At 51.7% G+C, this 23,636-nt stretch overlaps 1 protein-coding gene across 1 annotated transcript in view; it reads left to right on the top strand.

The window, feature by feature from the left end:
- Positions 1-23,636, top strand: part of MEGF9 (multiple EGF like domains 9) — a 62,892-nt gene that overhangs the window by 29,978 nt on the left and 9,278 nt on the right. The window contains exons 2-5 of the mRNA XM_080401109.1: positions 2,721-2,922; positions 15,724-15,863; positions 19,413-19,556; positions 20,425-20,697. Of these exons, the coding sequence (XP_080257235.1) occupies positions 2,721-2,922; positions 15,724-15,863; positions 19,413-19,556; positions 20,425-20,697 (759 nt within the window). The remainder of the gene's footprint in view (positions 1-2,720; positions 2,923-15,723; positions 15,864-19,412; positions 19,557-20,424; positions 20,698-23,636) is intronic.

Here is a 23,636-nt window from a genome sequence, read left to right as displayed (position 1 = left end):
GGCTGATACGCTGTCAGCGCCCGTTCTCCCCCTTCCTGTCAGTATAATACACTTGGGGACAGCCCCTCCTTTTTCCCCTAGCGCGAGCATGGCCACAAAACCAAGTTCATAAAGGGGCTACAGCACAGCCCTGTCTCACTAAGGGCCTTTCGGGCGCTCGCGGTGGACGAGGCTAGCTGGTTTTTACAGCAGCGTGCCCAGGTACCGGCTGTGCCCCCGTGTCCTTTCGGGCTCCGGCGGCTCCCAGCAAGCCACGTCCATTGGTGCTGGTTTGCATCGTGTACGGGCGGTCCCCATCGGCATGGAGGAACTCTTCCCATCACATGCACGGTGGCAGGGTGGCAGCGTTTGGGTGGGAATTTGACTTGTAGCACCCGTCGCTTTCCAGCCAAAACAGCCGAGTGCTCAGCTGGTGCTGCGGGAGCATCGGCATGGCCTGGGCGTGCGGCCGGGGGCGGCTCTGCCTGCGATGCTCCTGCAGCGCCGAGGGGGTCTCCGTGCGGAGCAGCTCGGCGCCGCTGTGCTGGCCCTGCCCTCTCAGCACCCCGCATCGCCGTGAGAATTGCTACAATGCTGCTCCTCTTTTTCTAGTCAATTCTAGCAGGTCTAACGGCACTGCGTGTAACGGGCTTTGGCAGGTGAATTTGTTTTGATGCATGTTTGACAAACTCCAGAGTGCTTTTGCTCACCAAGTTTTCGCAGCTCCCCTTGGCTGGGAGAAGCCCAAGTGCCCCAATAATGAGGTTCCGCTTGGATAATTGAGAGGGGAATTTAGTTCGTTACATGAAGTGGCTGCTGAAGTGGATAATCGCAGATCTTGAGGTGTTTGTCCTATTTGCTAGTTTAGATTGAAGAAAATTTAGGTGTGATTTCATAGGTGTATAGGTACAAAATGGCTTCTGTGGGGATGCTGTGCATGTGCTGGTAGAGTAACAAAGCTGCGTTTGCGTGTTGGAAGGAAACAGGTGAAAATTAAAAGCGCGGGGGGCTATGAGCAGCGCGGTGGTGCAGCCTGGAGAGGCCCCACGGCTTCGGCATCTCCCTTTTTGGGGAGAGGGGCACCCTTCCTCCCACTTGGCTGGGAGCATCCCTTGAGATGGCAACCTGTCGTTGTGGTTTTGTGTTCATTTAACGTGCTTGGCCAGCTGCTGGTTAAGCTGCCTTCCCATCCCGTGGCCCCCCCGGCGAGCGTGCCTGGGGCGAGGGCTGCTCCCCAGGAAGGGCCGACACTGCGGAGCCTTTACGGGGCCGCGGTGATGCAGGAGACCTTACAGTTTGTGTTTCCAAAGGTACTCTGAGGTGTTCAGTGTGGTCCGATCCCAGCAGGTTACTGATGTATTCATAAATAATTTATTCCGTCCCTGGGTTTTAAGTGTGGTTCGATCCAGGCACCTGCCACGGGCCTTTCCATGGGCTTGGGGCACAAGGGTGCAGTAGGGATGTTAAATAATCTGAATACTCGTGCTGACGTGGAGCATTAGTCTTCTTGACATGGTTCGAGCTTTAAGTCAAGTTTTCTTGGGATGGGGGCCTGGCCTCTCCCCTCTCCATGAAGCACGCTGAACACTGGCATTTCTTAGGGAATAACAAATACCAGTGGTTGCGTAAAGCCCCCGATGCTTTATGCACTATTTGTGCAAATAATCCTTGTTTATAATTCACTTTTGGCAGGAAAAGACTTTAAATTATTAAGGCACTAAATATTTTGCAATGAAGGAACGGAGATAAAGCTCTTGGCGAAACAAATTGCTGGGGAGAGGTTGTTCTCTTCAGTGTGTTTGGTGCTTTAAAGTATTACGAGAAATAATGTGCGGGGGGACTGGGAATTCATCATTTGATCAAAAGATTTGCTTCTCTTAAAAAAGCGGCTGCTGGGTGGATGCTTTCCATAACCCCTGTAAATAAGGAGTGTCCCAAAAGCGCATGTGGGGGTCCCCTGAGCCGCCCCTGCTGACTGTGGGGTGGCCTGTTGTGGCTGAGGTGGTGAAGGGCAGCAGCTGGGAGGTCTCCATCCTGCTCCCAGCTCCAACACCCTGGTTTTTAACACCGTTTCCCCATGCCCAGCGCTCCCCCGAGGGCGGATTTTCAGGGGAGCTTGGGTGGTTGCAGTGGGGACCCCTGCCCTGGGCCCAAGCACCCGGAGCTCCCCTGGCCCCCGGCTGGGGCACCTGGATCTGCTCTTTGGGGGTGGGAGATGCTGGTGCCAGTTCCTCGTGTCGTAGCGTGAACGTCAAGGTCATCCCACTGGTGAATCGGGGGTGTTCCACTGGGGTGAAGTGGAGGCTCTTCTAGTTAAGTGATTTTGGCCACCTGCTGCTGATTTTATCCTGGTATTACAACAGCCAGTACTTGTCGGCTCCTGGGGTCAGGTAACCAGACAGCCGTGAGCGTGCGCACGTGTGTGCGCGTGCGTATACATCCAGCCCTTCTATACAGCTACATATATACGTATTTAAGTAGTTATAATCTCCTAGCTCTTTTTGAGAGAGAGATTTGAAACACGAACCATGGGGGTTCGAACCACAGGGTGCTCCCAGCATTTATTTATTTTTAACATCTCAACGTTTTAAAGCAAATACCATCCTTACGGTGACGATGATTCCACCCTGGGGTGAGCTGGCGGGGGGCAGCCGTGGCGGCAGTGACGCTGGCCCTGCTGGGGCTCTGGCTGGGCGACATGCCCCCCGCACAGTGGTTTCAGCTTCTCTTTCCCCTTGCAGGAGACCTGTGCAACTGCAGCGCCGTGGGGAGCGCCAGCGCGGCCGAATGCAACGGCACGACGGGGCAGTGCCCCTGCCTCGAAGGCTACGCGGGGCTGCGGTGCGAGAGCTGCGCCCATGGGTTCTACCCGGAGCCAAGGAGCCAGCGGTGCCATCCCTGCGGCTGCAGCCCCGCCGGCTCCAGCAGCGCCCAGTGTGACCAGTGAGTAAGGCACCGTTTGGCTGGGCCTGCCGGGGGTGGGGGGTGGGGGCTGCGTGCGCGGCTTTGGGGTCTGGGGGTGTTTTAGGATTTGGGGTGTGGATCAAGGATGGATCTTGTCACCTGGTGTTAGTATTTAAAAAAAAAAAAAAACAAACCCTCAGGAAGGAAGCTGGCCTTATAGAAATTCATGAAGCATATTCTTCCTCTCAAGACCTGGATTATAAAAATACCCGTAGCTGTGGCAAAAGCCCCGGCAGCCCGCAGGGGAGTTAACTCGCATTTCTGAGTTGTAGGAAGCAGAACCTCTCCCTCAATGGCTTGTGCATCCATCAGTCCCTATCAGGCGGGACTGCCTTCAGGCTCGAGCCAGGAAGGGGAGCGGAGGCTGGGGTGGAGCACAGGGGCTTCGGAGAGGTTTATTTTCCAAAGGGATATCCATTACACCAGTGGCAGGCGAAGCTCTGTGCTCTGCCGTTGCTGAGCATCTGAGGGAAGCAGCAGCCCAGCCGCGGTGTCGGCTCCTGCCTTGCCTGGCGTTTAACCCTGCCGCCTCCTCTCCTTTGCTGTGTTCAGAAAGTCGCCATAGCTGATGCTTCGAGCTCTTGAATAATGAATGGGTTCCTCTTCATTTCACCTTACCCACCCTGGCATCTTGCCTTTGAAAAGCCAGCACGCAATTTATTTATTTTTTCCCCAGCCAGCGATCCATCAGTCGTTAAGAGATCTGTTGCTGAGCCGGGGGTCTCTGCAAAGAACAGCCCGAGCTGCAGCCTGGCCGTCTGGGTGCCCCGCTTGTGGGTCCCCTGCCCCTGTTCCTTGGGGGAGACCCCCAACAAATCACCCTGCAGTGACTTCCAGCCTTCCCGGGCTCCCATCACCTGCTGCCGCAAGAAATCGGCAGCGAAGACGATCCCGGAGCCCCCAGCCCTCTCCAGGGCACTGCAAGGGACACGAGACCTGTGCACGGGTGCAATGGGCTTCTGCTGCACCCATTTGCCTTGCGCTGGCATCAGCCTTGTTGTCTTTTAGGGTTTGGTCCTAAACCTAGGCTCAGCGTGTGCTGAACACCTGCACGTTCCTGCCAGGGCTGGGGCTGAGTCAGAATCGAAACGTTCTGCAGAGACTTGCTGTTTGTAATTATTTTATACATTTATTTTATTTCCAAACACTGCTGACGTCCTTCCTTTTTGTTTCACTGCTGCATTTTCTGCTTGCATAAGCTCTGAAAAATCAAAACGTAAAAGTAATGCTCCAGTTGACTAGAGTGACCTTCTTACTAAAAAAGGTGATTCTTGGGGGTGGAAAGCGTAGTGTTTCACTTGGTTTTTTTAGTGGTTGTTTTAGATACGGCAAGATGTGCCTGGAAGCATAAAGCTTTGCCACAGATTAGAAAATTGGAATTTGCTCAGTTCTAATGTAAAGGCAAATTGGGCAGAAAGGCAGATGCTTGTATTTGAGGGCTGGGAGAGGAGGGAGTACTGCTGGAGCAACTGGGTTAACTGGGAGGGAGCGTTCTCGCCCCGACTCTGAGTCACCAGGCAGCGGGCAAAGCATGGAGTGGGTGACGTCTCCCCATGTCTCACTGCATGGAGTGAGCCAAGTAATGCCCTTGGGAACCTCAGGTGAGATGCTCTGAGTCGGAAAGGAGGATGAGCTGGAATTCGAGCACGTACTGAGCCATCGCACCCAACCCCAACACGTATGGGCCCAGAAATGGCAGTGGACCTCCCTGCCTTCTCCCCTTCAGCATCGTTTTACAGCCCTGAGGGGTGTGGGAGATGCGGATCCTCAGCCATTTAGAACAGGGCAAAATGTGGAGGAAGCCTTGGGGAGGAGGATGATGTTAACAGAGATCGCTCTGTGTGTCTGTTCCCTGCTCAGCGGGGCTTGCTGCAGATGGAGATCACCTCTGGGTGTTTAAAAAGAGGAAAATTAGGTCAGTTGTCTGTGTTGTAGGGCTGGGGGTGTCAGTATGGCTGCAAGATGGGCAGCCTCGTGCATAGCGATGTGGTTGGGAAAATGAAGCAGGATGCAAAATCCGGCTGGGCAAATGCACCCATCGTGTCTGGTGCTAAGGCAGGGCGGCCGCAGGCGGCAGCGGTGCGGGGCTGGGCACAACTGCTGCTGCCCCGGGGCTGGGATGGATGGGGGGAGGCATCTGGGATGGGGTACCAGCGTGCATCCCTGCAGTGGGGTCTGTCCTGGTGGGGGGGGGCAGCCTTTTCTGCATGGCCAGGAGATGTGTGTGTGAGCCCAAAATGAGATTTTTTTTTTGCTCTTGTGCTGGAAGCGCTGGGTCCAGAGACAGAGGGTTGGTGTGTACCTGCGGCTGAGTCTCTGGAGGAGTGGTGCATGTCCCTCCATCCCTCTGGGCAATCCCTGTTTGGGACGAGGCACACAAACATTGCCCAACACCAGCAACCGGCTTCTGTTTTGTTGACGCTAAAAATACAGTACCTATTTATTTATTTATTTAAGCACCAGCCCAACTCCAACTTGCACAAGTTAATTCCGGTGCACTGGCTTAAGAAAAAAGGGACCGCTGTTGGGATCAGCCTCGGAGTAAAACAGGAGGTAATTTTGGACTCTGACCCTTTCTGCCAGAGGCTGGTTGGAGAGGCGGGCTGCCTGAGGCTGAGCGCTCGGGGCACACAAAACATGCCTGATAGGTTTCAATCAGCTTGCCCAGGCTTTTGTAAAACTGCCTTTTAAAGCACCACCATATGATGATGATGATTATTATTTCTAGGCATGCTCTATGTCCGGCCAGATGGCACACCCACGTACACTGTTTATTAAGTAGACCTCGAATGCAGACCATCAAATAAAAATAAAATAAAAAAAAACCTTTCCCCAGGCAGGCAGTTGATTTTGGGAGTGAACATTGACCTGACATGCTGTCGCTATGAATGGGCTCCATGGCTGCTAATCAGAGCTCTGTTTTGGTGGTGTTTTAAATTTGATTATCTGGGGAGATCTACACAGATCCCCCTCTGGGATGGCAGATGATTTCAGTGCTTTGGTTTGGGTGATTTTTTTGTTAGATGAAAAGCTGTGTGTAGTTGAAGCTGGAGCTTGCTGTGGCGCTGGATGCGATCCTGGGCTGCTCGGAGAGGGCTGACACATCTTGGAGAGGGGGAGTGTGTTGTCCCTGTTGCGGTAACGTCTAGAAACCTCAGATAAAACCACATTTCACTGGGTTGGATGCTGTGTAGATACTTGCTAAAGATAGCTGCGGCCTGGAAGTGTTCATAGTCCATAGAGGAAGGGTGGAGAAGGAGCTGAAGTTTCAATGGCCATGGTCAAGGTCACAGAGTAGTGGAGGATGAGGCTGGTGACTCATGTGGGTGCCCAGGCTGAGCTGGAGGGACTGCGCTGCCACTGCAAAGCCCCAGGGACGGTGCCTGGCCCGGGAGGGTGCAGGTGGTGGCCCCAGCACATGGCCACGTGGCCCCAGCCAGGGGCTGCCCCCCACAAGCTGCATCTCTCACCATCTTTTGGGCACCTTGAGTTGAAAGCTGTGTTGTCTGTCTGTCGTCCGAGGAAGCAAGAACATCCCCATCTGGTGGGAGAGGCAAAGGTGAAGGTGATGCTGCTGGAGAAGGTCACCGCGTCCAGGCTGGCCAGCCCACACCTCCCAGGCCTGCACCCCTGTGCGTTTATTTTTCTTTTTTCTTTATGTGAGCAGAGTCCTGTGCCTGGACTCTGATCTCCTGCTGCCGAAGGCTGGGCAAGGAGCCAAGCCAGAGTGAAGGCGGTCCAGGGGGGTGGTGGTCTCCAGCCCCATCAGCTGGGACAGCGGTGGGAGCGCTGGGGCTCCTCGCAGTGTTTCTGCAGTGCCTAGCACACTCCTGCCCTCCATGTCCTGCCCTGTGGCTTGGCCCAAAAAGCCACTCGTGTCCCTAGGTGACCCGTGGCACGGGGAGCCGGCACAGCAGCTGCTCCCCACGGCAGCCCTGGGATGTGCTGCGGCTCGGCGCGGCCAGGGGGTTGGGGTTGGGGAAGCCTTTCCCTGCTGCGGGGCTGCAGTCGTGCACCGGCGTGAGGGGCTGTGCGGGCGCAGCTGTTTAAATGCAGGCGGAAATAATTTTCCTGTGCAAACCTGTCCTCTGGCTGAGTCATTTAAAGGAGCAGGACTGCAGTCGGGAAGAGGCCAGCCTGAGAGAGGCAGTGTGTGGTACCCTCCTGGCGAGCAGGAGGTTCCAGATGACTCTGCATTTTTATTTATGTATTTATTTTTACCTTGCTAGCAGCAGTGGCTGTCCGCACACTGCAAACACAGGTGACACCCGGCCAAGGGCAGCCCGGTGCGAGCCAGCACCCCAGGGCCCGGCGGCTCGTCTGCTGTGCCCTGTGCCCAGTGCGGGGCGGGAGAGCTGGCGCTGCCCCCATTTACCTCTAGCGAGGCCCTTGTCCCAGGCTTTCCGAGCCCACCACGTGGGCCTTTGTGGCTTTTCTCCAAAGCGCGGCCCTGCAGCCGCAGGGACAGCTTGTTTAGCCCACCAGCAACTGTCCCCATGTGGGTGCTTTTGCACCCTGCGCTGTGGGATGCGAAGGTGCTGCGAGACACCGCTGCCCGGCTGAAGGGTTCAGCCCTCGATTCCCCCGTTCCCTGGCAGGTTTTGTGTTGTAAACGAACTCGCCCCGGTTCTCGGGAAGGCAGGGTGATGCACCCTTCGGCTTGTGCTGCACCGTTACCTGCGCCAGCGAACGAGAGCAGAGCTGCGGGTGCTGTGGCGTGTTTAAGGATTGCAGTATGGTTTAGCTAAACCGGGGTTAGCCATCTAAACCGGGCTAGGATTTTCCAGTTCCCTTAAAAAGCTCTAAACACACATAATACACTATCATTGTCCCTAGTGAAAACAGATGCATGTTAAATTGGGGTCTATGAATCGGTTTAAGCTGCTCCCTCTGTCTGTGCCTCAGTTTCCCCACAGGCAGGAGTGCAATGGGAAGCAGCAGCTCTGACGCGCTGCTTGGGGGTGATGCTCGCTGTGGTTCGTGGCTGGTGCTGTAACACGCTGCCCAAGCGTGCAGCGCTCAGCTCCTTTGCAAACTGAGCAGTGTTTGCTCGCGGCGGGCTGGGGAGGCGGCTCTGCAGTGTGCGGTCCTGGCTGTGCACGGTTCATGCAGCAGGCTCAGCGTAAGGCATGATAGAGAGACCTCCTGTCACTTGTTTCAGTTTTTTAAAAAAATAAAAAAAAAAATACAAAGCATGCATATAAATGCCAAAGTGTTAATTCAGAGATGTTTTGCCTCCTCGAAGGGTTCTCGTGCTTTATGTTCATATTAAAACGAACAAAAGCAGAGCATCCCTGATTTACGCATGGCTGTCCCCCGGAGCAGGGGTGCTGCGAGGCTGAAAGGGGGGTGCTGTTAGCTGGGCGCTCTCCATCCCTGTGTGCCGCCTTTGTGGTGGGTTTCTCTTTGGAGAGACTGATCTATGTGACCCTTACTCATGTGGATTTGCAAGAGCATTGCTGGTGAGAGTAAGGTCAGCAGCACTGGACAGTGTTCTTTGTTAAGGTCTTTGAATGAGGGCTGGGGTTTCCGGAAGAGTGTGGGGAGCCGGGCAGGGGTTGCTGCACGCCACGTTCGCAGAGCTGGTGCGATGTGGCAAGGCGCAGAGACCGCGGAGGGAAAAGTGATAAGGAACATCGGCCCTGATGGCAGTGGGAAGGACCCGGGTGGTTCGCAGGCAAGGTGCACCTTGGGCATCATGCAGTGTGAAGCCATGTGGGGCAGAATTTGGGTTTTTTTTTTGGTTAAGTCAGAAAATGCAAAAGAGCTGATGAAATTCAAGGTTTTTGTGGAGCTTCACCAGCCTGCGCAGAAAGGGTGCTCGTGGCCATAGTCTGAGATGAGAGACCTCATGTTCCCAGGGTCTCTGCCCGTCCCAACCACAGGAGGTTATCTGGGGGAAGGCAGTGGAGTTCTCATTTTGCATAGAGAAAGATCTTCATTTTTTGTCTTTAGTGGTGTGTCATCACACTTCTGAAATGCCTTTTCTTTGCGTGGGAACTCTATTTCCATTCTACTGTGTTTTAGCAGTCCAGTAAACCACATTGGGCACCGCTCCTCTTTGGAGATAAGACCTTGGGAGCCCAACTCCTCAATGACTTATTTAAAAAAAACCAAAACCAAACAAAACCCAAACAGAACCACCCCACTTTTTCTCTGTTTTAGAAAGACTGCTCTCCCTTTCATAGATTTGCTGAGCACAAACGGTGGCTCATTATCTCCCAGTAATGCCTTGTCAGCATCCCTCTGCGGAGAAGAGATTTTTTTTTTTTTTAGTGGAAATTGTTACATGTGGACACCATAAAAGCGGAAGAATACCCTGTTAGAGCATATTTTTCTGTGTGCTTTAATTATCTAAGTCTCTCTCCTAGTACAGACTTCTATCCTTCATATCCAGTCGGTTCTCCTCTCTTCCCCCACAAGCAGGTAGAAACTGCACCTGCACCTGTTTTTATTCGGTTGCAGACAGGGATGGGGAGTGAGTGACTGGACGCAGCGGCAGGGAAAGGTGGATGGTTATCATCTCCCCTACAGTAATTGTGGCTTCTCAGAAATCCTGTCATTTTGTTGATTTTCCAGCAGGCTTTGCTGTTCCAGTGTTGTCTGTTGCAGACTTGCTGCTCTGGTAAACATTGACCGCCCTCAAAACCAATACTGGCTCAACTTTTTAAGCTCTTGTGGCTAAATTCTGGTTTGGGGGAGGTGGTGCCCAGCCTGGCTTCAGGCAGTGCTTGCTGCCCGTGCCTTTTTCTGCTGCTGAAAGGAGGCATCAGTAGAGATGTGGGGGATGGAGGGACGATGTTGGCCAAAGCGGATGTGTCCAACGGGGACCAGCCCTGTCTCCCTGCATTCCCCACGGATGCATCCTACGCTGTGTTAAGGTTGCCTGTCCCGTCCCCATATTGCTGTGATCTCCAGGGGATGCTCTGGGAAGCTGGGCCACACTATTTGGGGTTCAGACTGTGTAGTTAGTTAGGCTTTTGCTGCTTCTCCTCATGCCAAACCATAGAGGACTCCATCCAACCTTCCAAGGCCATGGTGGGCTTCCCATTGCTTCCTCCCTCCCTGGGCACCAGGGTCCTGGGGGGTGGTGCTGGAGGGCACCCCGAGGAGACAGCACAGCCCCGGACTGGAGATCCCCGGCTTTCCCAGCAGCAGGGGGCATCCTTGGTGGGGGAGACGGGGCTGCGGAGGCGGCAGTGACCAGACAAGGTGGCCCTTTGACATTTACAGAATGGCCTTTCAGAGCTGTGAAGTGTCCCCGCTCCGTCAAGGGCTGCCATATAAACAGATGCCGTCCCCCAGCACAAAGCGAGGAATGCGGCGCACAATGGCCCAATGTTTGCCTCAATAAAGCCCCGCTTCTTCTGCCCTCCACAAAGGCAGCTCTGAGCAGGGCGGCAGGCGCGGGGCTCGGCCGCGGTCGCACTAACCCTTCCACCATTCCCTAAAAGTGTTTTGGCTGCCGGTGGCTTTGGTTTGAGCCGAGGGAGCGGGGAGGTGAGACCCAACGTGAAGCTTCTGGCTGCTCTCTGCTTCCCCACGTGCTGGTATTCAAAGGAACTGACCTAAAGGAAAATCAACACGTGGGTTACGAGGGGTCTCGCTTTGCTTGGGGTGGCTGTTAACAGCGCTGGTTTTCCATGGAAGTGTCTTGGAGGGTTTAGCTTTCAAATGTTAGCTTTTCTACGTTGCCCAGAGAAATGTGAGAGAGATTTCTCTCCTGGCTGCTGTCAGACATCACAGAAAATCAGCACAAAACGAGCCAGGCTCACTGCAGAAACGCACCATTTTTAGCAGTATCTCTTCTGAATCTTCCTAATCTTGTGCAGCATCCTTTTGTCTTATTCCATCAAAGTGTGATAAAGCCTTTTCATGAGGGTTGTTTTACAGATGCTTGTAGTTCAGCAGTGTGGTTTTCCTCATTCATAGGGAGCAGTGCCACTGCTGTTAATGGCACACGCTGCCGGCGTGCCACCGGGCGCTGCTGGGGCGAGGGATGGGCATATCTGCAACCAGAGGTTCGCAAGGCAGCGCCTGGGAGGGACGGGGCAGCAGGCGATGCTGGAGGTGCCACCAGCTCGGGGTGGGGGCTGCCTGTAGCTCTTGTGTTCCTCTTTCTCAGGGCAGCCTGGCCCCTCACCGGCTCTTCTGGGGATGGTGCTGGCAGGTGATGTGGCCCTGGGAGATGCTGTGGTGCGGGGGGTGCATATACATGTGCTCTGTGCTTCACGATGAAAACGGTAAATCTATTTGGCAAACCTCTCCAAAGCCAGCCACTCCAGAGTGTGTGTGTGGGGGGTTTGCATGGCTCATCCACCTGGTATGCCTGGGTTTGAGACCCATGGGTGCTCCTGCCTTCTCTGACTGCCCCAAAATCCTACCAGGCTCATGTATTTTAGAAAATCCAGGCACAGAAGCTTGGTGCTGTACTGTTTTGGCTGGCTCCAACATGGTCAGGCCGTCCCTGGGCTCTCAACAGCAGCTGGGCATCCAGGTTTTTCTGGCATCTGGGAAAACATTCAAAACTAATTTCTCCCTTCCCTCCTCCTTGGGGAAAAAAAAAAAAAAAAAGAAAAAAAAAAGAAAATAAACGATTAGAGCTTGCTAAGGGTTTTCTGTTACACCATTAAACCATGCACAGCATGTCTCCGATCAGCCCTTGAGGCTATGGTCCTCGTCTTCCCATCCATCTTGTGTCTGTCACGTCCCTGCTAACTTCAGGATGTTTCTGTGGAGGAGGAGTGGAGACCCATTACAGACACAACTGCACATTGCGATCTGCCTCAGATCACAGATATTGTAATGCTTTTTTTTTTTTTCTTCCCTTGTGGTGAGGCCGTGAGTTCCTGTGCTGCGTGTGCAAGGTTGGGGCATTGCCCAGGCTCCCTGGCGGAGCCCGTCCCGTCAGCGCGTCCTTCCCCCGCCATCAGACCTGGCCGAAAATCATCTGCAGGATGCCCTGCGGCTTCAGGCCAGGCAGGAGACAGGATTTTGGAGGTGTTACATGTTCTCCACGCTCAGCTTCTAGGATACTTCCAAGCGGAGTCAAAGCTATCTGCAGTCACCCTCTTTAACAGGAGCCAGAGCAATACACGGAGCTGGGGGGTCACTGTGGTCTCCCCTGAACTTCTGTAGCTGTGGAGCTGTGGTCCTGTAACACCCCACCGTGGGGAACGTTTTGTTGCCACTAGTGGCCTGGGTTACTTGGCGAGTGATGGGATCTCCTGTGTCCTGTGGCTGTTTGCCCTTGAGTGGAGTGGCAGGGGGCTTGGTGGGGGCAGAAATTAAATCAGACTGGATTTTGAGGACATATTTTGGGGTGTAGGCTGTTCCCTCTGCCCAGTATTTTGCTTTTACTTACACCCCCTCCCCAGTGCCTGCTGGCACGCTGCTGCCCTGGGTGGCCGCATCCTGCCAGTGGGTGCTGTGCTGCCCCAGGCTGCCACCCCGCAGGCACCAAGACAGCAGCTTCCAAGGCACAACATGAAGCCCCAGGGCGGAGGGCGATGAGATGCACGAGCTCCTGCCTTGGGGGGTCCCAAACCTGGCGTGTAGCCCTCACCCCCACAGGGTCCGATTGCCTGGGGTTGGATCCGAGCCTTGCACGTGGTCTGCCCCTGTCCTGGCTGGCTGGCCATCACTGCCTGCTCCTTCTGCCAGGATCTCTTGTGCTGGTGATGTTTTTAATCATTAGGAAATGTATATAAAGTTGATGGATGATGTGATGGTGATATATATTACCTACACGGTCTTTAAAGTAAGTATATTAATGAAAACTTAGTAGAAACCAAGGCTAGCAGGAGACTTTTGTTACTGGAACTCTCTTTTTATCCCAACACATCCTTCCATTGATTCTTTTGAGGGCTAAAAATTGGCTGGCTGCAGTGGAGTTAATAATCATCTGAAATGGAGTTGAGCAATTGATGTTGCTGCATCAAAATGTTTCCCTCTTCCCTTCCCCCTCCTTCCCCCCCACTTCCCCCCCAAAAGAAATTCCTGGCTGATACTCAAAATCCAGTTCAGTTCTCACCGTGCAAGTATTAAACTGTGGGTCTTTTCTTTCAAGTTTCTGGATTCTTATGGGCACAATCGGTCTGTTAACAGGAGGTTGGGGGTTTGGGTTTTTTTTTGTGGTTTTAATGCATTTATATCATTGACCTTTGCTTTAAAAAGTGTCTGACAGTCTTTACTGGACTGGATCTATAAAAAGGAGTGTTGTAAGGGGGCTTTATTGTATGGAAGCAATGACCACAGGCAAAGCTTTATATTTGCTGAGTGATTTAATTCTTGCACATGCAGAACTTGGCTCGGTGCCATGTGTAACATGTTGAGAAAAGGTCTCCTTGAGAGGCATTAAAACCAAACTTTCCAAAACCATCTTTTTTTTTCTTTCTTTTTTTTTTTTTTTTTTTTTAAATAGCTTGCTTTCCTGTTATTTTTAAGCTAACGAGTAAAACCAAGGGACGCTGCCCCAAAATGCTGCATTGAGCTCTAGCAGAGTTGTTGGGGAAATAAGCCTCCTTTCAAGAACTGGAGTGGGAGTCTGGGTGGAAGGGTGCCAGCCGGGGGAAGAGGCGGCTGTCACTGAGATAAAGGCTTGATCGAGGGACAAGAGAGAGTAAAAGGGAGCGCCCTGGGCTCCAGGAGGAAGCCTGGGAGGCTGAGGATTATACAGCTCTAGTGCTGGGTCCCGTGAAGCCCTACTCATAGCACACATCCCCAGAAGATGAGTTTTCAGGCTAAATATTGGATCCCCCCACAAATTAATTGCTTCTCCTTGCTTGGCTCTGCCAGTCCCCTGCTCGCTTACAAGAATATCTGTCTAGTAGTGGTCAGAAGCAAATAAAAACAAACTGGTTTTTGTTTGCTTTTATTTTAAACACTGTGACAACATTTGGATTAATGTGAGGTCTTGCAAAAAGCTCTTTAAAAGTCAAACATACCGAGCTGCTTAACAGCATCCCTTTGAATTCTGCATCTGCCTGCTGCAATTCCAGATAATGGTCTGGAGAGCAAGGAAACATCTTATTTCTTTTTCCTTCTTGTAATCAGTCCATTATATATGCCTAAAGTTTCATTTTCTGGAACTACTTAATTGTGCAGCCACTTGGGCAGAGTTCCGTATTTTGGTGTGCCTTTGAGTATTTCCTCTTCCTTTGGCAAACAGACGAACAACAGAAATACTAAATTATGTTAATTTCTAACAGAAGCAATGTCTTCCCCCAAACATTGCAATCTACTGCATTTTAATTAAAAACAACACATCAACGGTGCATCAAGCCATTTGGAGCCTCAGCTTCTATTAGTTTTAATCAGCAGATTTTTCTAGGGGCTTTTAGGAGCAAATTGTGCATTTCTCACTCTTCCCCAGGAGGAGCGAGGGAGAACAATAGGTTATCTTTGTGCAGGCACACCAACCCTGAAATGGTGAATTTAAAAAGTGTATGAGTAGGGTGGGGGCTATACAAGGGAGAGCCAAGAGGAGGGCGCATCCAGCGGTGTGCTGGGGGTGCTCCCTGGATGGCACCGGCTTTGTCCGCTGCAGCTGCAAATAAACCCCTCTCCTGGAGGGGACCGAATGACGTTTATTTGGCTTGCTGTCCTGGCCTCCCCGTGCAGCACGCAGGGCTGAGGTTTCCTGCAGGTCACCCCAGGGCTGTTGGAGATGCAGAGGGGCACTTCTGTGCTCCCCATCCTCGGCTGGGGCGGTTGTGGGTCCCAGGTGTGCGGGCGGGATAAGCCATAGCCGGCAGTCACCGTGTCGGTGGGGTGATGGGAAAGAACATTTCATCCATTCCTGTGATGTCTCTGAGAGCTGAGCCTCCATGCTGCTAGTATATAAAGTCACTTATGAAAGCAATAGGTTTGAAGCCTCCACGTGGAGAGACTGGCATGCAGAGCCAGAGGAATGAGGGTAACCTTTGCTTTTTATAGCCTCTTGGTATTTGCTCATGCCAGCTCCCAGCAATGCCCTCTGTTTTAGCTGTGCAGAGCTCCACCCTCCGTGCAGCCAGAGAGGGTGCCCGAGTAAACAGGCTCCTGCCTGGGATTCGCTTTAGTGGGAACCGCCGGGAAGGGAAAACCCTCTCTTGTCTTGCCCTGGAGAAGTCGACTGGGGGAGAGGAGCTTGTCCGGTGGCCCTGAGAATGCTGTGTGGAAGGGATAAATAGGATCGTGGAGGAGAAGCTGAGGGAGGGCAGGAGCTGACGCCTGCCTGGGCTGAAACCCCAGCGAGACACCTGAGCTGCTGCGCTGGCTCTCAGGGGAGCTGGGAAAGCAGGTGGTGAGCAGGGAATTGTCCGCTCGCCCCAAAATCCAGGAGGTGCCGCTTGGCACCAATGCAGAGGGGAGATGATTATCCACGTGGGTGCTCTTTTGTCGTTCAGGTGTGGTGATCACGGGTGTCCCAGTGTCCTGCAGGACCCAGGGCCAGTGCAGGTGCTTGATGAAGCTTGGGCCGGAGCGGGGCTGTCGGAGCATCCGCTGGGGGCTGACGCATGGGCATGGCTTTGGGCCAAGGCTTTCCAGAATGAGCGATGAATTCTAGTGCCCAGCTGGAAATTGCTGTCAGGGCAACTGGTTTTGCAGAGATTCAGCCTTCCCAGAACTCCCCATCACTCCTTGGAAATTGTTGCCCATAGGTTTCATGTCCTGGTTCCAGCAGGCATTCCTGCACAGAGTTCCCCACTCTGGAAAGGGAGCCCAAAACACTGACCACAGGTTTGTCCTTTGGATGCCTCCCAGCACATCCACATTTCACTGTTTCTGTCTGTGCAGCTTTGGGAAATGCCAGTGTAAAGTCGGTGTCACAGACCTGAAGTGTGACCGGTGCAGCGATGGATACTACCGGTTTAACGAAACCACCTGCGAGCCATGCCAGTGCAACAACCACTCCAAAACCTGTGACAGCTTAACAGGTAACTATCCTCTTGTGACCATGGTGGATGCAGACTTCACCTGTCTCCTCTGTCTCTGGATCTTGCCATTTTCGGTCAGCAGACCTCTGCTCCCATCCTCTTCATCTGCATCTTTATGCCTTGAGTACCCAGGATCTTTACCTTAAAATGCAGGGTGAGGTTGGAGCTAGTCCTTTTCTCCAGGAAGGCCATCAAGGCTGCGTTATGTACCTCATGCTGCAGTGCAGAGCCTTCATTCTGCAGCCTCTATCAGAAATCAGTGCTCTATTGTTCTCTGCACTAGCACAAATACACAACATGGGCTTTTAAGGAGCTTTTCTTTAACTGCTGTTTACCTGGAAACATATAGTACTGGCACTGACGTAAGGTGGACTGTTATGGTGACAGATAACACGATTAGTGCTGGAAAAAACTGTCACCGCCTAATTAATATTGCCCACTTTTTATAAATTTACCTTGTTCGTTTTCCTTGATCGTTTCTTTGACTGTCTCTCACTCATACAGATGTTGATGGAGTGCAAATGTTGAGACACCTGTGTTTGAATAGCTTATGGGAGGGCAGTGGGGAATGTAATTGCTTTCCCATCTCCACCAAAAGGAGGGATCCCGGAGGAGCTATGTTCTGTGACTGCCTGCGCAATCCCCACTTTAGCAACAAAACTCACACTTCAAATCCCAAATTCTCATCAAAACTTCCAAGCTGAGATGCAGTTCTGTAATATTTATCCAGGAGCTTAGAAAGGAGTAATAATTTAAAAAATGTTGCAGCATTTTTGCATAGCTGTCAGGGAGGCAGAGCTCATCCAATAAGGTATTTCTGGGCAATTTCTGCACCATTGTCCGTTTCCTCATGGCCTGTGTGTTTGCAGGGGAGGAACGGGCAGGCGCAGTGCTGGCGGTGCCCAGCTGATGCCCTGCTCCTGCTTGGCATCGGGGGGAGCGGCAGGTGCCAGGTCTGCACTCCCTGGGGGTGAATTACTGCAATCGTTCCTATACTGGACTTCATGTGCTTATGTCCTACCAATATTGAAGCATGTAAGATTGTACCTAAAGCTGTGTGCACATCAGCTGTGTTACTGATTTGGAGCTGGGTGTGTGGGTTTTGTGAGGGAGTGAGATAATCTGCTCTCCCTTTTTCTCCCTCAATGTTCCCCCTACTCTTGATTTAAAAAAAACAAAACAAACCCCAGCACAGATCTTGCCTCCAGGACGGGGCTGTGCAGGCATCCCTTCTGCTGAGGCTGTCCAGCTCTGACCACAGCATTGCAAAGAAAACCCCTCTTTTTCGTTAATGGCCTATTGTTGATTTGACAAAAATCCATTTTTAAAATTTTCCTCCGTCTGCTTTATTTGCTGCTGGGGGTGGAGGAACCCAACAAAACCAGAACAGAGAGCAGTCGATTAAAAATTAGATCTGACGTCTAATAAGTAACACAGCACACTCAGCCTGCTCTAGAGACTGCACTTTGTGTGACCTCCCCAGCTTTACATCAACTGTGTGTAGTCTTTGTCAAATTTTCGAGGTTTCTTTCGCATGAATTCTGTACTTGGGGCTCCCTCTGCCGGCTCCGTAGCCAGCTCCGCAAGCCTCGCTGGGTTTGCTCTGGCCAGGAGGAAGATTTAAAATTACTGGGCTGGAAATTGGGCAGCCAGAGCTCCCCAGGCGCCAGCGCTTCCTTCGACACGAGCCTTGTGCCCCGTGTTGTGTCTGTGCAATGAGTTTGGTTGCATCTTCCCAGCTGGGGTGCTGTGTGGTCTAATCCTTCCTGAGGGCATTATCAGGATGGGAAGTGCTATTAATTATTAAGGCTTTCCACAGTGATACCTGATTGCAAGCCCATGCATGCTTTGCACGGCTGAGCAACTTGCTGACTCATCGGAAACACAGCCATTTTGCAGGGTCGGTGTCGATAAATGTGAGTAATTTCAGCCGGTGGGAAAGACATTGGTCCTGCAATGACCGAGCCTGTACAGAAAACGCAGGTGTGATCCCAGATTTATGCCCCCATTAATGCCTGCAGAGCACAGTTCAAGGCACCCTTGCTGCTGATCAGGCAAATTAACCTTCCACGAGCTGGTCAGTCCCAGACAGACAGTTCTTTTTAGTGCTGAAGCAGCTGATTGAGGTTTGCAACCGGAGAAGCCAAGCCCAGCAGATCATTTTCTGCTTTAACCCTGACATCTCTCCCACAAAAGCCACTGGCTCGTGTCTGACAAGCTGTTGGGTGAAGAGCAAACAGTGTGTGGGAGCTGACGCCGAGCAAGTGTCCTTAGTCACCGGGGTGCCGCCAGCCCCGACTGCGCGGGTGAATCAACCGCTTCCCAACAGTGGGACCTGCCAGGGTTTGCTTCCTGCCCTTGGCACGAGGGTCAGCTGCAAGGACACGCCAGGCTGGCTCGGGGATGCTTGGCTGCGGAGTCACCGCTGTGGAGAGAAGAGTAGGAGCCGTGCAGCGTGCGGGGCTTGCAAGAGAGCCAAACTCTTCCCATGTTAATAAGAAAATCTGCTGTGTTTTTTTTAACAGTCAGCATTAACCTAATTCAGGATTTTTTCTGTAGTTAATGTGGGTATGAGATTTTTAACATAGCCCTGCAGCACTGCTAGATTAGCTCAGTGAATCTCCTGTCTGTGCTTATATGTGCAGTGAATAAACTGCTCTGTGCCGCCCTGGTTTGTGAGGTGGTGGTGGTTGCCTTTTCAGAGTCTTGTACACGGGATTTAATCATATCAGCTTCCCTCAGGTCACTGCCGCCTCGATGAGGAGCCTGCTGAATTAGAGGATGTTCCTGTTGATGAATGGGCTTTTGATGGAGGCTGTGTTTTTATAGCTAGGGAGATTTTTCTTTCTCCGGTCACAATAGTATCAAAATGCAATTTAGAGGGCCATTAGGACACAGCCTTTGCTAAGGCACAGCACGTCGATTTTCTGATTCAGGGGCTTGCCCAGGAAGGGGAGGTGGCTCCTGCAAACCCCCAGTTCTCCTCTGGTTCCCTGGGAAGGTCAGTAATTGCTGCTGCCGGGTGCCTGTGACGGGATAGAGAAGCTGAGCTATCCTGGGGGGCTGAAGTCATCTGCCCCCAGAGCAGGACGGTGGCACTACCTTCCCCTGACCGCCAGCGCTCGGTGTGGGAAGAGGCTGCACATAGAGAAGGGTAAAGGCATAAACTGGGGGGACCCCTTGTGGGAGTGGGGGATTTGAAGCATCAAGATTCCATCTCTGCAGCACAAATGCAAACTGAAACTCCTTTCCTTGGGGACCATTTAATATTGATGGCATGTGCTTACCTGCACTGACCTTTTAGAGCGAGGAGCTGCAGGCCTCTCTGCTGGGGCCACCTACTTCTTCACGTTATGTGTATATGTGTGTGGAGGGGGGGAACGACCATCAGCAGGTTATGAGAGGCCAGGATCATGTTTTGGCCAGAGGGCATCCAGAATCACCTGTGAGCTCTGATAATTGAGAGCGCTCCACGCGGATTCTTGCTCCAAATATTCTGCTCCAGTTCCTGCCACGGAATGGTTGCTTGTGCTCCTGTCCCTTCCCCAGGCACCTGCTTGCATTGCCAGGAAAACACCGAGGGAAACCACTGCGAGCTCTGCAAGGAGGGCTTCTACAGAAGCGCCCACCCTGCCCACACCTGCCATCGCTGCCCATGCTCCACCGTGGCATCGACTGGCACCTGCCGAATACGTAAGGCTTTTGTTTTGGTCTAATTCCTCAGATAATGAATGCAGCTCTTTTCAATTAAATTGCCGCTCGGAGCGCATCAGCCTAGCGAGGCATTTTATAGCCCGTGAATCTCATGTTTGTGAGAACTGGGGCACCTTGCTGGAAGCGGCACCTGCCACGCTGCACCCTTGGTGCTTGTGTTGCCTCTTGTGAGAGCAGCTGTGTAGTGGAGGGCATCAGAAGTGTGTGGCTACAGGCTGCAGCATGCTCTGAAGCACCTGCAACGTGTCTCAGAGAGAAACTGCTGAGCTTGTGGCAAGCAGGAGAGGTACAGGAGACGCCCACCAGTGCCACGTCCATACCTCTGTGAGCCCTCTTCTGAACATCTCCACGGGACTCCAAGCAGAGATTCCCCAATCTTCCTGTTCTATTTTCATGTAACCGAGAGAAGTCATAGTTGTAATAGACATATATAAGACTTTTTTTGATATTTCCTTAATCAGTTTTGCAATCAAGCCACCTCTGGCTTTATGTAGGCCAGAAAGTTCCTGTGGGTTGCAGGCATCCCTGATACAGTTCCAGCTGTTTTCTGAAATCGGCTGTTTGAGACGGAAATGTTCAGTTTGCTTGGCAGCTGCTGAGTGTGCTCTGTGATGCTGGTACGACGCATCAGAAATGCCCAAACTATTTTTTTTCTCCAAGGAACAGTGAAGCTGCTGGAGCTCAAAAGTGGTATTTTCAGTGTAAAAATTGAGATTTGTTAATGCTCAGTGTCTGCTGGGTTTTGTCATAATGACTCGTGGTCAGGTCCCACAGAACAAATCCCACAGCGGGTGTTTCTCTGCAGGGGGCTGTGGCACATACCTGGTTTGCTTTCTGTATTCTTTAGAGCCTGGTGAATCTGCCCCAAGGTGTGACAAATGCAAAACTGGGTACATTGGCCTGAACTGCAACCAGTGCGACAACGGCTACTACAATTCTGACAGCATCTGCGTAAGGTGTAAATGCAACGGGAATGTGGACCCAGCGCGGTCCCCCCGCGTGTGCAAGCCCGACAGCGGGGAGTGCATCGACTGCCTGTACCACACTGCTGGGTTTCACTGCGAGGAGTGTGAGGACGGCTACGTCCGAGACCCCGAGGGGACCAACTGCACCAAGAAAGGTAAAACAAACTCTCCTCAAATCAGTGTCAAAGCTGTGCGGCTCGGGTGGGCACAAGCTGCCTGACAGCTGGGGAAGGAATGCTGGTAGTTGTTCAGATTGATTCAGATTCACCTGGCCTGTGGTACAGGGAAGAAACCCAGACCTTTAGAACACGTTGGTACCTGCTGGCCTTGAAATCTGTGGTTTAGAGTTAACTCCGTAACCACCCCGATTCCCAGAGTGTGGCAGGCACCTCCAGTGAACAGGCTGGCAAACCCCCACACTGTCTGCAGTGTATTTAAATGTAGGTTTTCAGATTTCCATTGCTTGATATACCTGATCTCTAAGTGCCCAGTGAATGGTCCATATTGACTAGTCCATTCAATAGCTCTGTCTAGTTCTTCTAGTTTTCTAGTTGCTTAGAAAGGGTGTTTATAATAAATTTTGTCACTCCTCACACTCTGCAAACAGTAGCTATTTGGATCAAGTTTAGATACTTTTTTTTTTCTTTTTTCTCTTCCTAAATGGAGAAGCCAAAGCTCAGAGAGGTGAGATCCAAACTTGCAGAGCGAGTCCAACACCAGAATTTACTGGTATGTGCTCTGGTGGTCTCTTGTCAGTCTTAAATCCACATCCAAGACGCTGCATACAGTATCTCAGACACAAACTAGCTCTGGTATTTAGGGAGGCTACTGTGCTGCATGAGAGAAAATGGTTCTTAAGTTGCTTCTTCAGTGATGATCAGGTGGTTGGTCCACAAGGTGGATCTCCAGCTCCATGCATGGAAGTATTACCGGTGTTATGTATTAGATAAGAGAACCCAGATTTCAGGGAAGTGTCTGGATCAAAATTCATCCTTGTCACCAACAGAGATTTAATTCAGATCTTCCAGTAGGAGCTCATGTGGTTTTCACTCCCATGCTGGGAGGTGTAATCACGGAGTCCTCCTCTGTGCAGGGAGGTGATCAATACAAAAAAGTTGAATACTCATTAGCTGTAACAGTATCATTACAGGGCTGGAAATGACACTTTTGCATCAGGTCATCCATTATCTCCCCCTGCACAGCTCTGTCTTTGTGCAAAGAGCTACATGACCTTGCTCCATTAAAATCCATGTGTATGGCTTTGCTTGCATACTTGCAGTTTTCACCATTCAGTTTTATTTTAATGGCATTATTAAAGCTGATTCCTGATATGGGGACAGACTGTTCCCTTTCAGAGGGACTGGGTCATGCTCTTCTAGCTTTGTTTTTTCCTTGACACCTGGTTTTTTTTCCCTTTCTTATTAAGCAATTAAGAAGGCATACAGTTTTTTATATACAACTTGCTTAAAAATTGACACGTTGAGGTACTGTGCATTAAGGAGTTTTAGGTTAAGATTTTCATAAACCACTAGTGCATTCGAGTGGCCTAGTTTTGAGTGGCTTCTAGAGTGAAATCATCACCCAGACTCTATTTAAGTGGTCGCAGTTGGAATAATACAGCATGTTTTGTACAGCCTGGGCAAAGCTAAACCCAACCTTGCATATCCACAGGGGCGGTTCAGAGTCTCACACCTGACCAAGATTTTGATGCTTTCAAGGCTGATGGAGAGAACATTTAAAGGGCATGTGGGATGACCAAAGTCAGTGGGTTTGACCCCTGGGTGGATGGTGTTGCTGCTGCGATGATGAGGCACAGCAGCAAGGACTTAGTGATGCAGCGTGGCCCTGTGCCACCCAGCCGAGCATCGCCGCCTTCGCCGAGAGCTGGCGTGTGGGCTGCTGGCACGACCCCGGCTCCTGCCGGTGCTCGTTCATTGCAGGAGGTAGCAGAAGCTTTGCAGAGACTGCATTTCAATCAAGCAGCTGGATATGACACTCACGTCAAAGCTGCCAAAGCAGCCCATTCACTGAACAGCTGCTGCTCTCAAGGAGCTGCTTTAGGACATCTGGAGGGCTGGCACGGCCCTGGTGAGCGGAAACAGGCATCGCTGTGTTGCAGCCCAAAGGTGACAGCCCGCGGTCACAGCACGGCCCTCTTTCACCATGATGTTAGCGCCAGTTGTAGGAAATGTTTTCACCCATGTCTCACTTGCCAGCACTTAGCTGATGCTGACTCACAAATAAAGCCCAGAAAAGTCCTGTTTCCTCGCTAGTGAATCAGCCATTGTCTCGATCCTCATTTTTTTCTAATTATAGCTGCTTGGCAGGGTTTGCTAAGAATTGAGTGTTGATGAAGGAATTTGGAAAGAATGACTGAATTCCTCGTGCCCTTCTCCCAGAGCTGTATCCAGGAACTCTTGCTCCTGTCATGTTGCTTCCTCCTGCCTGTTACCCCATAGAGAAATGCCTTCGGCATTCAGCATCCTCAGTATTCTTATCACCCTAAGGCAGGACCTGCAGAGAGTAGAGGAGCTGCTGCAGGAAGGGGACTCTGAGCAGGAGCCTAAATTAGGTGTGTGGTCCCCCCTCCAAGGGTTTCTTTCTCCATTACCTGAACTGGGAACATGACAGCCCAGAGTTAACTCCTGGGACTTCCCTGAGGGCTCGTGGCAGGAGACGTGCTGAATATTTCCAGCTCCTGTTGCTATTGGAGATGCAACTTGGTGCACAATTAGTCCTTTGGAAGTGACTCTCCTCCTCAGTCATAATTAGTAGACGTTCTCTTCAGGAGAGCTGGATCAATACAGCACAGCGTCTTCAGCTGTAATTGCTGCAGCTGTAAGTGGGTTTAAAATGAAGTTGCATTTCTAGCAGCAGAAAGAGAAATGGAAGAGAGTGGGGAAGTGGGTGCAGAGTCGGGTGGAGCAATAGGTATAGAGAACATGTTGGTTGAGGCTTCAGCTTCTGGAAGCTTCCTGCTGCCTGGATTTGAGAATCTAAAGTTGATGAGGTTATTCCTCTGAAGAAAACACTTTATTTTTTTACATTTGGGAGACTAATACTCAGGTCTTATGGTGCTTTCTGAGGCCTATAG

Source organism: Falco punctatus (assembly GCF_963210335.1).
Source record: "Falco punctatus genome assembly, chromosome: 9".
NCBI classification, from domain to species: domain Eukaryota; kingdom Metazoa; phylum Chordata; class Aves; order Falconiformes; family Falconidae; genus Falco; species Falco punctatus.
Note: the sequence above shows the minus strand (reverse complement) of the source record. Positions and strands in the feature narration are given on the sequence as shown.